The 13,511-nt window shown below is 46.7% G+C and overlaps 1 protein-coding gene across 1 annotated transcript; it reads right to left on the reverse strand.

The window, feature by feature from the left end:
- Positions 1–5,323: 5,323 nt before the first annotated feature.
- On the reverse strand, positions 5,324–13,029 carry LOC119444374 (neprilysin-2). Its single transcript, XM_049664569.1, has 4 exons — positions 13,009–13,029; positions 11,204–11,376; positions 7,150–7,299; positions 5,324–6,578 (listed from the first exon to the last, which is right to left on the reverse strand). The coding sequence occupies exons 1-4, from the start codon at positions 13,027–13,029 to the stop codon at positions 5,324–5,326; spliced, it is 1,599 nt and encodes a 532-aa protein (XP_049520526.1).
- Between the last annotated feature and the right edge of the window lie 482 nt (positions 13,030–13,511).

Below are 13,511 nucleotides of genomic sequence, written 5' to 3' on the forward strand. Positions count from 1 at the left end.
ATGAAAGGCTGTAAGGGTGGTCGGTAATTAATATGAGATCGAGGACGTTAGCAGTTTGTTGCGAGATCCGGGTTGGTTCAGTTACTAGCTGGGAAAGGTTAAAGTTGAGGCAGAAATCGACAAAATTCTTGGCCTCTGTGTTTCCGGATACCGAGAATGATTGTATGGTACGCCAGTCTATTTGTGTGAAGTTAAAATCACCGCAGAGCAGGATTTGCGCGTTTAGGCAGGCGGTTGCCAGTTCGTTTATGACGCTGTTAAGTTGATGACAGAAATCATAAGTAGCACTGGGCGGTCTGTAACAGATACGAAGTAGCAGTTTTTTGGAGAGATATGGATTATCACCCATAACATCTCATGATCTGACGTAACGTTAATTACTGAGCACGGAAACTGCTCGCGAACAGCGACTAGTACACCACCACCACGGGTTCCTGCCAGGCCGTTCCGATGTAGACAGAAACCGGGCAGTTCTGCTAGAAATTCGTTATCAGTAACGGCGCTGCTCAGCCATGTCTCAGTAATAGTATGTCGCTACTGGTTGATAAGGGTATGTTAGACACAAATTCACGCTTTGGGAGGAAACTGCGCACGTTGGTGGATATTATAGAAAGCGAAGCGCTGTCTCTGGAGCAAGTCGGTGTTTTGTTATTTTTCTGTTTGGAGTGATGGTCGCTGCTAGGCTACCTCTTGGACACTACCTCGAGGCGGCATCAAAAGTGTATCTTCTTGAATCAATGAATAAGGTCTTAAAGCGGAGAGAAAACGGAACGCCTTTACCTTTTGCGAACGCAACGAGATGTTTTGGGAATTTCATACTGATCGCGAAAAGTTCTAATACTGCAGTCAGTGCCGTTAAGCATTCGGCCATTCGAAAGGATGTTCACTTTGGTTTTATGGAATGTAAATTTTGCTATGAGGTGCCGAGAGTGATTGGGGGAGTGACGACCGATGCAATGTGCATGTTCTATTTCTTTTCGGTCAACGATCAGTTGCAACCTATCGCGGCAGAGATCTTTCTGAGTCGGCAGTGGTTTCCGAGCTGGAAGGGTCATTATTATTATTATTTGATTTGTACACATATACACACAAGGACACAAAGGGATTAAGGAGGGAGCAAGCTGACAACTGCCACCGAGAGGGGCACAACGCCTGCCTACTCCTATAGGAGGAGGGAATAGAGGAAATGAAAAATATGAGAAAAGAAAAGAGGAAATAAAGAAATGACGGAGACACAGACAGAACAAAACAAAAGAAGGGTCAAGAATGCCGTAAAAAATCAAGTTGTCCCGCTGTGAGCGATTTTCGGCATCGTAGATACGTGCTTCGATCTCGGAAATACGAAAAGTAGACTGCTCAGTCGTAGTGCGCATTGCATCCACTTTGTTTGGAATGGGCAAAAGCGTCTGGTAGTGACCCTCAAGGTCGTTAATTCGTTTGCTTATATCAGTAATTGCTTTGTCGGTGGAAGTAAGTTGCCACTTAGGTTCCTGAATTTCAGTGATCAGCTGGTTCTGACTGGCGGTTAGTTTTTGCAATTGTGTTAGTAAACTTTCAGGAATGTCAGGTCCCGTGTTTGTTTCCACATCACTGGGCAAATTCAGAATGGCATGGATAATATGAGCACATTCGACAGCAACGGCGACACAGCAGTGCGAGCTCGGCAACTGCATCAGAAAATAATTGCTAGATTTTTTAGCAAAGAGAGCGTAAGGTTGACTAACCTGCATCGCAAAGACGAAAGGTTTAGCGAGCTGCGCAAATGCGCAGTCGCCGAGCCCACAAAGCTGTGTCGACGGCCGCCTGCAGTTTACATCTGGTGGCTGTGTTGCCATTGATGACGATGGGGATTGCCACCTCTGACGAGGACCACCGGCCGCCACTTCTGTAGGATGTCCGGGTATGACGCATCGCTGGTACGGAAAACCTGGATGTTGCCTGGCACGTTTCCTTGGCAGTCGACCACGCACCTCGACGAAACTGACGGAGCAGCAGCGGTTAACGCAGAGAGCACAAAATGCAAAGTAGCGAAGGAATTCCGTACGTACTGGACAAAAAACCTGCATATTGGATTTTCGATTCATCGGCCCTTCCACTCCGTGAAGACGGTCAACCAGCGAAGCTGAAACGTGCGGCCCTGGTGTTTATCACTGGGTTAATCCCGACGGTTCATTAAAGTATTTCTTAATTATGAGGTTACACACACGTTCGGCTGCGACGGAGAGAACGTCGTCACTGACGGTATGCCCGCAGTCCACGCTTGTCGATTGCGTCGATGTCTCGCGTCTGCTCGGCGACGTGGTTAGCAGCATTTGCCCGCCATTGCCGCTTGCGATTCTTGGAAATTAAATTGCTTCAAAATTAAATCTTTTCCTCACGTAAGACAATGAATGGCTCGCACCCCCTTAAGCCATGGATCATACCCCCGTAAACGGGCACTACCCATTACGACATAGAAGATAAGGGAAATTCTACGCTGGAATGATGAGCCGCAATGGAGCCAGCTGTAGAAGAAGACGACGAGGGCGAACCCGGGAGCAGTGGCACGAGCGCGTGCCGAGCACGAGCAAGAGCGCTTCCTGAGGGGTGCCAACGTTCCAGCTGCGGAAGAAGGCGACGACGCTCGAGCCAATGCTGATGATGATAGTTTTCTACGGACAGGCGACGGACAGACGCTTTTTCGTTTCGCCTAGCCATATAAAGCTTCGCTGAAAAAAAATTTGTGTGATATGCGACGGAAACAATGGTTTCATAAATTTTTTTTCCGGAGTAAAATGTTTTGTTTCACGGATAAATCGAAAGCCCGTGCTCTTTCACAAGTGCGATTGGAGGCATGTGCGGTGGTGTTTCCATGAGATAGGAGATATGGCCAGGAGTGACTGGTAATACCAAAACGGAACGCCGTACTTCGAGAGGCAAGAGGGCAGGGTTTCTTTCTAATGTGGCAACGCATGTATACTGTGCTCATAGCCTGCAAAAATAAAAAAGGGGCATCCCTTTTTTGTACACTACCTTGGTGACGGAATGGTCCTCATTGGGCGACAAGATCAGTGCCGCAAATTGGAAGGGCAGCTGAATAAACATTTCATTATATAGTGATGCGCGAACGCTTGATAGCGATTTGCACCGGTCGGGACAAGCAATTTGGGAACTTTAGCACAAATAACTGACATGCCAGAACCAGGGATTATTGGTTGTTAACTGCAAGTCTAGTACCTTCTTTATTAAACCCGAGAGAATGCAGTGCTAGTAGTGGAATACCAATGAGAGTTGTATATTTCGGATTCAATTCTTGCATTTTCGTTTACCACCAAGTGTCATTTTCTGCACCACATGCTTACATGTTTCTTAACATTTTGAGCAATGAATCGGACATCATGGGTACGTATTTACGATAAACAACCCTCATCTGCAAAGAACCAAATATCTAAATATTAGTGGGCAGTTAAACAATCAGAACTTCTAAGTAAGGGGCCTACGACACTGCTCTGAGAAACAACTGAAGCTACGATAGCATTAACTCAGGCAGGTTTCACCAATCCAAAATTTTGTGCAAGCGGACAAAATATTTGAAAGCTAAGATGAAGCAGCAGAGTTTAACGCAAGCAACTTCAAATTTGAGATATAACAGCAAAGTGCAACACCGTAGAAAGTTTGCGAAAAGACCAGGGAAAATATGGATGGTTTATGCTATGGTCCGTGTAGAATGTAAGCGTGATTTAAATTAAAATTGTGCTGTTTGAAAAACAGGAAAAGAAAAAAAAAGATTACAGCACGGTTGTAGATTTAAATAACTGAAACGGCAATTTTTCAAAATTTAAATGTCTCCCATGGCTCGAGGTATTATTGGGTCGTTTCATCCCCGATCAGAACTTCTTGGTTTTCTCATTTGAAGCACACAGCATATCAAATATCATAAGCTCTTCCTTGCTCCTCTGAGATTCCGTCATTTCCAGTTTCCGAGACTGTGAGCCGCGCCTCACAGGAAAGAGTAATAGACATAAAATACACTCACTCGCAATAAACGTTATTTCAGAAATAAGTTACATTCGGGAGTCAGCGCTAATTGCACTTTCGCTCTCTCCACTGTTTGATGTAAAGTTTAATTACAAATCACACAATTATTGATATTTCTGTTACTGTTGTTAACGTATTGCACGTTCCCACGAAGGAGTTAAATGGCTTAGGCTCGCAATGGAAACATAACGCAACTATATATATATATATATATATATATATATATATATATATTTCCCCTCAGTTCTCCTATTCCAATACTTCGTTTAGTCGTTATTCTGGTAGATGACTCTAGCCACTAAAGAGCGATAATTGCGTTTTCACAGCAACTTGACTAAATGCTTGCTCTTCAGTCTTTGCAAAAGAACCAAACTTGTGATCTCTGCAGTGTGGACGACGAAGTAGTACCCTGAGTGCGTAACTGTAGTCCGAATTGGTACAGTAAGGCTCTACTTTCTGAGCGCACACTTACCCTGCGAAATGCTAAAGGATGCCACGTATGCTGCAGACTACTTTGCGTCGTCTCTATACTTATCTAGGGCACGTAAATGTATCACTATATTGAAAATAGGTGAGGAGCTACGAATGTTCCACGTTTACTGCTCGTGACATCAGAATCTCGCATTCAGCACCGTCTCAATAGGACGTGTGCTTGATGACCGTACTGCTGTGATGTGCACATATATGCTTTATGGTTAAGCCATCTTTCTGTTTTGCACGGTTCACAAACTATTCGGTACTTCCACCGCCTCGGCAACATTCTCGGCAAGGTGAAATAGGTATCATTTTCGTGCACACAAAGTTGTGCTGTCTTTTGCTGGTTTCACGCTATAAGTTTAGACGCAGCGACACCCATAGGCCTCCATAAGCTTTCATCAACCAAGTCACTTTATCGTCGCCAATAGGTTCACTGACAAAGGTTCAGTTTTTCACATCGATAAAACTTACCTAATTAACTCTCTTGTAACACAAAACCATACATCCAGTTGGGCAATAAGTCTGCCATGGATTTGGGTGTGATGTGGCAGCCGTTAGCTAGGATCCATGCGCTTCGGCCGTGTACGGCTCAACTATGTTACCTGCTTGTACCAAGCAAGTACGCACATAGTGTCACTTTGCACAGGTACGCAAAGCAGAAAAAAAATGTTTGTATTTTTTCTGATAAGTGTAAGGTATATTTTTCGCATGTGAAATCAAACGAAACGCGAAAATAAATAAAACTTAGAGTGCAAAAAATAGTTATGGCTAAGTTCTGCTCAGTATGAAGAAAGCGTTCATCAATCTACGCACTTTCTATGCCGTTGCATCAAGCAAATTGTTTCCAGACTTCGCAGCGCTGCTGCTTTTTTGCCATGCACGAAAACGTTTTCAGGAAGGGCGGAAAGTTGCTTAAAGCCACATTAAGGCGTAGCTTGGCCGGACTCATCCCCAAGCTTTGCTGAAGCTTTCGGCTGGAGGCGATGGCTTTGTCACAAAAGAGCCATGCGTAATTGTAGAAGAACATCTCTCTGGTGGACACGTGGACAAATGGCAGAGCATAGTAAAGCCGCGTGGCATTGTATTCGATGAGGGCTTGTTCGTACAGTTCATATAGCGGCCATAAAACTGCATTGTCCAGAAAGTCTTCCTCTAGACGTGCCACGCTAAACCTGGAAGGCGCCCATGATGTTGCATTGCTCGCGCTGCTGGCATTTTCGGCCGCTTCATACTGGCGTCGCAGGCACTGGGTGACGTTCTCGTACGCACCAACAGACTCTGCGCTCCACCATTTCCTCGGCAACATACGGTCGTCGAAGAGAGAGTTGCTGCGCAAAAGCGCCTGCAGCGAGGCCTTCAGCAGAGGCGCCACAACAGCGGGATAAAGCTGGAAGGGAATCGTGCTCGAGATGGTGCTTAGGAAGCCCACCAGTCCGTTCGGGGCAAACACTAGGTTGTTCGTCGGCTGGTACTCGCTGCCCCATTCGAAAACAGACGCCGTGTATGCGTTGTCGTACGCTGCCGTGACATTTCCGCCAGCACCGTTCCCGAGCGCACTCCAGTAGATGGATGAGGCATGTGAAAATATTGCAAACACGGTCTCCAGCACGCTCTCATTAGATTTCAGTGCCAAAGTCGGTGTCCGCCGATAGTCCTCATACTGTACAAAGTTGTCCTGCGTGCCGAAAACAAACGTCATGTTTTCCAGCTTTCGCTGCGCCGTCGCGATATCATCTTGTGAGAACCAGGAACGCCGCGATTGCAGCATGTCACGGATTGTCACGCGCATTTTGTTGAAGAGTGCGGCGAGCTGGTCGTCGTGGTGCGTCCTGTACACATTTGCGAACTCCCGGTTTGACGTTAGCTTGGCCGCTATGCCGACGCCGTAGCGGTACATCTTCTCTAGCAATACGCTACACGCCGCGAGCTGCGTATCGAAGTGATCGATGTCGGATCCGAGGCCGAATTCGTAGAGCGTTCTGTAGTCGGGCGGCATGAACGGTGACAATGTGATCAGGGCCTTGAGGCCTACGTAGTTGGCTACTGCAGTTTCGTAGTCCGGCGTTTTGAAGATGGAGCTCAGACTGAGTGAAAAACAAAGCATCCTCCAGGTACACGACAGAGGATTCAGTTATGTCCGTCTCTGTCTTGAAAAGAAGCCTCATGTATCTCAGCCAGTTCCAGTGCTCGCTCTTCGGTAACGTGCTGACGGACCACAGATTGTTCAGCGGGTATTCGACGTGCTTGCTGTCTAGGTACGTCAGGTTCTGTAGTGCTTCTTCCAGCCTCAATATTTGCCTTCCCGCTACATCGCCGACGGTCTTGTTCCCGAAAAGACTCAGAGCGCGGACGATTATGTCTTGGTACCGCTTCGCAGTGGCAGGTCTCGACCGGGAAACGTAGCGCTCCAAATACGTGAGCGGTCTTTTGAGTATGATTTGCGACGGGCCGTGTTGGTGGGCACTTCGCAGTAGGATGACTCGATATAGCGTCTGAAGCATTAAGTATCGATCTCCGCTCGACACGAGTTTCACTAGGTCACCGCCGAACTTGAGGAGTGGCCACCCAGTGATCCCCAAAACATCGAGGATTTTGGTCCATGCCAGCAGGGCGTCACCCTTGCCACTTGCGGTCATGCACTTCTGGTGGACCCACATTGCCTGAACAAGAAAGTTGCTTTCGATGGGTCTCGGCTGTCGTCCCTTGATAGCGAGGAATCTCATGAAGAACATATCAAAATCAAGGAGGAGCTGTCCGGTGCTCCAACGAGGGTACGGCTGCTGTGCGAAGCCCCCTGGGCTGTTCCTGAAACAAGAGTGAAGTATTTCAAATAACTTATTCCAGCTTTCCTTGGCTCCTGAAGTGATGAGACAAGTTTAACAATTTTTTTCCATCTTTTGACAGTTTTGTTATAAAGAGCGGCTGTGCGGCTCTCATTCATCATTCATCGCAACATATCCCCAACGCTAGATACTACAAAAAGCAGTTAAGGAAGTCTTATTCCTGAGCATGAAGCTAAGAACGTGTGGCTTGTAGTAAAGACGGTTTGGCTGCGATAAACTTTCAGCTGAACCGCGAAGTGGAATTAGAAATGAGGGGAGACATAACGGGAAAATTTAGGCAGAAAGGTGATATCAAGCAACAATGCAGACGTCGAAGACTTGACAAGAAATGATAGATGTTCGGAATGCCTAAACACACCATGAATCACATCGAGCAGCACGCTCAAATAATCGGAAAAGAAAAGAAAACACATTATTGCGTAGTGTGAAGGACGCACAGGATTCAGCGCTGAGCAAAGATCGTTGGACGGCATTAGACCGTTAACGCCCAGCGTACGTTAGCGCCCTTGCTCCATTCATCCTAGCGTGAACTTAATCACATGACGTCCAACATCGGCTGTGCGGGAAGACGGCACTGGTCAAGCCTCCAGCTTTCTCAGCTCACCGTCGCTCCCACACCACACTGGCGCGAGGCGCGAAAGGATGTTATCATACTCGGACTTTATCGATGGCGACGACAAAAATTAACCTTGGCTGTTCATAAAGTTCCTATCGCAATAACAATGTAGATATAATACCTGAATTGGAAGGGGAAATGTCGATTATAAAAATAAATTGACCTATGCACTGTTAAGCGTAGTGCAGAACGTGGGCATCTGTGGGCTCGTAAATGCGAAACGAAACAATGATGCTTCGCCGCCATGAGCATTGAAATATTTTCGTCACTAAGTTAGAACTACCTTATTGAATTACGTTTAAATGAGCATTACATTACATTTGTGTAAAACTTGCTTGAACGTTTGCGCAAGGAATAAAGAAAAATTCGCTTGCCATCGACTTCCACAAAAACTTGAAGCCGATGATTTTTTCTTTCTTTTCTATTCTTTTTTATTTTGCCAAGCACAAGAACGTTGGATCTTGTCCAACCGTTTGTAGATTCCAGTTTCCAAATACTGGCATAGTGAAGAAGCAACCAAATACTTAGGGCATATAGAGGATTGCCTTGTAATCGAAGGCACTCTCTACATGGCACAGTTGTGGATACTATGGCTCCCGCAATTTGTTGTGCAAACTAAAGGTTACGATTGCGTTTACCAAATAATTGCAGCGGTATTCCAAGGACGCAGTTTGGCGCACGCTATTTCGACAGGGAGTATTCATGTGTGAATACCGCTTCTCTACATCTACTGTACATGCTTATGCCCATGCTTGCCCGCCAGCTACCTGTGGCTGCCGACTACTGCCTAATACTCTATTAGAGAAACTCGACAAATTGTTTGCAACGAACGATCTATGCGCCGCAGTGTACACGGGTTCCACTTGCCGTAGGGCACCGGATCTAATCAAATAGATGCTGAGCGAGCCATGTAGGTTAATTTCTCGCTAATCGCAGCTTCAATGTTAGCCCAGCTTGAATTATAGGAAACACGAGGCGCAAAACTTATGCAGTTTGTGTCACTTATGCCCCGTTCACACTGCGAAATTTCCGGTCGGTTGCAGCATCCGCTACCGAAGAATCTACGTCGCGCAACATCGCGCGAAAGAAAAAAAATTGAGGACGCTTAAGCTTCGCCTTCAAGAGTGGAACCCGACAGCGTTATCGGGCCCCTTTCGCATCGCATTTTCCTTTATGAGTAGGCTTCACTGCAAGCCACAACATTGGGAAAGTCAGCTTACAAAGACCAAGCTTATACCCATGACAGACGGGCAAAACTGAAATCCTTTGCAGGAAACCCCTTTTGTCACTCCGAAGGACCTTTGCAGAAAGCAGTTGCACCGATGACACAGGTCATCGCCCTAACTTATTTAAGTGGTTCCTCAGATGAACGCGGAAGAAATAGCGTTGTTTGTCATAGCAGCAAGAGAGAAAACATTTACAAAAAGCTGCGCATGTTGATTACATTTAGTGATTGTAGAACCTAAATTCATTTTTTCCCATTTTTATAATAATGCGCACATTCGGAATTCAACATGGTGGCACAAGCGACGTGGTGCGAGCGTTTGAACGCATAGCTAGAGTAAATCTTCACTGTTGGACAAATCGCATTACCACTAAAAATTTTAACATTTCCCAAGGTAAAAAAATACCTACGGGGCACCGTAATTATGAAACAGGTATTCTTCTATTATGAGTTGTGCATGCTCTAGGCGAGAGTACACCTTTCCGCTTGAAAAGTAGGTTCCCGATCTTTTTTCCCGCAAAGGAGCTTTGCCGGGAGGGAGATACTCCTTTGGCGTGTGTCACTGCGCTTGAACGCCTTTCCGGTAGATGTCCCCTTACTTAAAGTACTTTAGAGTGCCCGTGTGTCAGGGGTATTACACCGATCCCCTTAAAGCCGGTTTCACTTAAACAAAGATGCATTGCTGGGTTTCCAGGGGCAATATAAGCCGTCTTATGTGAAAATGTAAAGGCCCTAGGACCATTTTTCTATTATTTTCTTAATTGTTTGATGTTGCCCGGAGGCGCGCGCGTGTCCAAAACGCAGGCTAAGTCCCAGTTTGACCTGCCGAGGGTACGAGCGCCATCCGGATGGTGTTTTAGCAAGTACCCTACGCGGCGCGCTGCTATTGTATGGAAGAAATGCTGAAAAATAGGTTTGTGTTTGAGTTTTCCTCGTAACAGAAGTATGTTTTTTCGTACATTCAAATTACAATCCAACGCTATCATGTCTGCAGGTTGTGGTGAAGTCGTACTTTACAATTTTCTGACGGATATTACTTTGAGGAATTGAATTCTGCTCACTCACACATTGCGCCACGCGGAGGGACCTGCGCGGTCGGGGTGGTTCGGGATGATTTCCTTGGCCGGGCAACGCCTCCGACGCCGACACCAGATTTTCTGCGACACGGGGCCCTTAACCCTATCGCATTAAAATGCCCTGATAGCGGCGATCAGTAAGATACCTGATTTTAGTCATAAACAAAAGCATTGCCTGTCACAAGCCAATCAGAGCGTGTGAGTCTGCGCTGTGTATATGTGGGCATGGTGCAATGGAACTGGTGTGCGTTTGTGACGTCTTGCACAATATAACGAATAATCGAGACCGGCAGTACAGCCATGCGAACGCTATAGCCTGTGAGCACGATCAAAACGGTGTTTTTGGCTAGCATGCCGTCATTGTAGCTACGGCGGCTGTTGTGCGAGTGTATGCCTGCTAAAGCCGCACGGAGACAAACGAGACGTGACTTCAGTTCATTATCCTTTATGGAAGCTCGTTAGCCTATTTGTCCACCTTAAATAATGTCCACCATTGTTGTATGCGAAGTATATGTCGTTTATCTTTTTATAGACATTAAGACAAATTCTTGCTCAAACCATTCTTGAGCAAACGGGCGAGAAGTGACCTGCCTACTTTCAGCGCACCTCGTGAGAGTTGGCGGGTGGTAACAGCGACGCGCGCGACGAGAGATCCCACTGAACGTGCCAGTTTTGTTACCGAGCGCCGCGGGATGAAAACTTTCTCGCTGTGAACGTGCCATTAGAGTGGTGTCGCCGATGATAGGGTACCGCCGAAGCCCAGTGCAACGTGACAGCATGCGTACAGGCAGTTAGCACATCGACATCGCTTGCTCAAAGCACGTTGCCTGAAGCAAGTCGCCTGCTGCAATGGGCACAAACGCACGACCTGTTCCATCTACGTGAGCGCATGTCACACGAGTACTTGTGGACGCATGATACAACCACCCCTCTTTTCCCTACATCTTACCGGAAGTCCGCACATGCGTGCTCGTAGAAATCCTCGCAGGGGCTGGGCTTGCTGAAGCTGGAGCGGAACAAGTAGTTGCGGTTCCAGAGGCAAACGCGAGAAACGCACTCGCCCGAGTCAGCAGGTGGCACCGGGCGTTTGGGTTGCTGGCCGGCATGTGCACGGTAGCGCACCTGCACAGCATCGAAAACCACGCTTGCTCATTTCCTCACCGCTCCATAAAGCATACTGCAGTGAACCTGACTCCAACTTTACCAGAAAAGGCTACACGTCGTAGACACGCCGCATGCTTTCGGGCACAGCTAGAGCCTTGGCTTTGGTTTGTCTCCGACCAAGTCGCAGTCTGTTGAAGAAGCAGCTGAAGGGAGTGGGGATTATGTTACTTTGTGTTTTAGTTTGATGTCACCGCAGTGCGGAATTGAACTAGTGCAGCGTGATCAGCGCGATCGAATGTCAGACAGAGTGGAATGTCCATTGCACAGGTGCTAAACTGGCGCAACGTGCCGAGTAGTGCTGCTATTTAAGTGATCTTATCGATAGATTTAGCGACTAACTGGTCTGTTTAGCTACAAAAGTTTCAGTTTGGTGACCGGCGCCATTTAGGGCACACGATAGAACTATTTTCAGCATTTTAGCGGTGAAAGGTAGTAAAGGTGCTTCAAAGATGAACTTAGGGAACGTGCTTTTTTTAAGAAAAGCCTATAGATATGTGGCCAAAATTGGCTACACGGTGCGTGGGCTATGTGCGAAATGAAGCGACAGTTTCCTTCACATCGGCGATCTTTACTGCTGTTGTGCTTAGAAAATGCAAATTTCTTTAAACAAACGAAGAAAAAAAACGCCTGGATGGTTCTTAAAGTTGAGGGTTCATCAGTTTCACTTAGTATGCTCAATTGGTAAACATTCGCGAACTATATACGGAAGCCTATTGCTAAACATTATATGGTGATTTTTATAATGCAGCAGCTGAATGATAAAACAGAGCGACTGTAGAAAAGCGTGCATACCGGAGCGGCAGCGCTTGTTCCTCTAATACGAACACAACGCTTCCGTTCCTCAGGATTTCCGACAAATCAATACTCTACCGAGCTGTCAAGAGGATCAAGGAGGTGGAAGCGTACTAGTTGGCCTGTATAAAGACAACGTAATTGTCATCGTAGTGTTAACAACGTGCGACCAAAGGCACGTTCCAGAATTTAGTTCTCCTTTCAGGAGCGCCGAGAACTACGAAATTTTCGGAAACAATGGGAAACAAGTAGACCACTTCGTCCTAGCAAAATCCGCTTATCCGTGTTTTTTACCCATGCTTGATTTGCAACCATATACACCCGGAAGGTAACGCAGAATTTCAGCTGCATCATTTGTTGATTTGTAAATATATTAGTAAAGTGAAAGCCCTTCTCACGCTGCGCGTGAACTTGTGCTTTAGAGGTCAACTGAAATGGCGCAGAATCGAATTTTGACGAACAAACGTGTGCGCGACACGACTGCCCGCGTTAAACCGCCGATGTTCCTGTCGGACGCGTCGACGAGCGCTACCCAAACCATTGCCAAGCAGGGAACAATAAAAGATGCGCCTGCATAAACTTTCTCTTGAGGCCCACATGGATACATCGCCTGCGCTATCAGTGCCCTGTACGATATTAATAGCTTTATTCGCTCCTTGGGCGAAAAGGCGACTCGAACAACCTCGGCCAGAGCGCAAGTAAGTGCAAACCGCCGGAAAACCTCCTTTCACCGCGGCTTCAACAACAACGACTTCGTTTCGCCACTCTTGTCCACTGTTCTTCTCAGCATCCGCGCACCCTCACAACTTCCAGAGCCATCTTCGCCAAAGTGGCAAGTCTCAGTGTGGCTTTTAATGAAGACAAAGAGGTTCACATCGGCTCGGACGCTGCGACAGCGGGCGCTCCGACTGAAGACGACGAATACAAGTAAACTGGGCATTCGCAGGAACGGTGCCTTGTCTGCTTCTCTGATCGGTAATATATACCGATATATATATATATAAAGGACCTGAATGATAAGACGTACGCAATGCAAGCATTTTATTTTTCCGAGTTTGCAGCCGTGGTCCTGCCTTCAAGAGGGAATTCCAAATCAAGGCCGTATAATTCCCCGATGAAGGCCGAACACCGGCCGAAAAGTCGAAAAATAGTGTGTTCGTTTCGTGCGCCCTATCATTCACGCACTTGAAATCACTGGATCCGAGGACAAGTCCGACTTTAGGTGGCTTCAGATGGCTAAATGTTGACTAAACAAGGTGCAGCTACCGATAAATAATTTGGCAGCAAGTGGTATTATTTAT

Source organism: Dermacentor silvarum, chromosome 3 (assembly GCF_013339745.2).
Source record: "Dermacentor silvarum isolate Dsil-2018 chromosome 3, BIME_Dsil_1.4, whole genome shotgun sequence".
In the NCBI taxonomy this organism is placed as follows: domain Eukaryota; kingdom Metazoa; phylum Arthropoda; class Arachnida; order Ixodida; family Ixodidae; genus Dermacentor; species Dermacentor silvarum.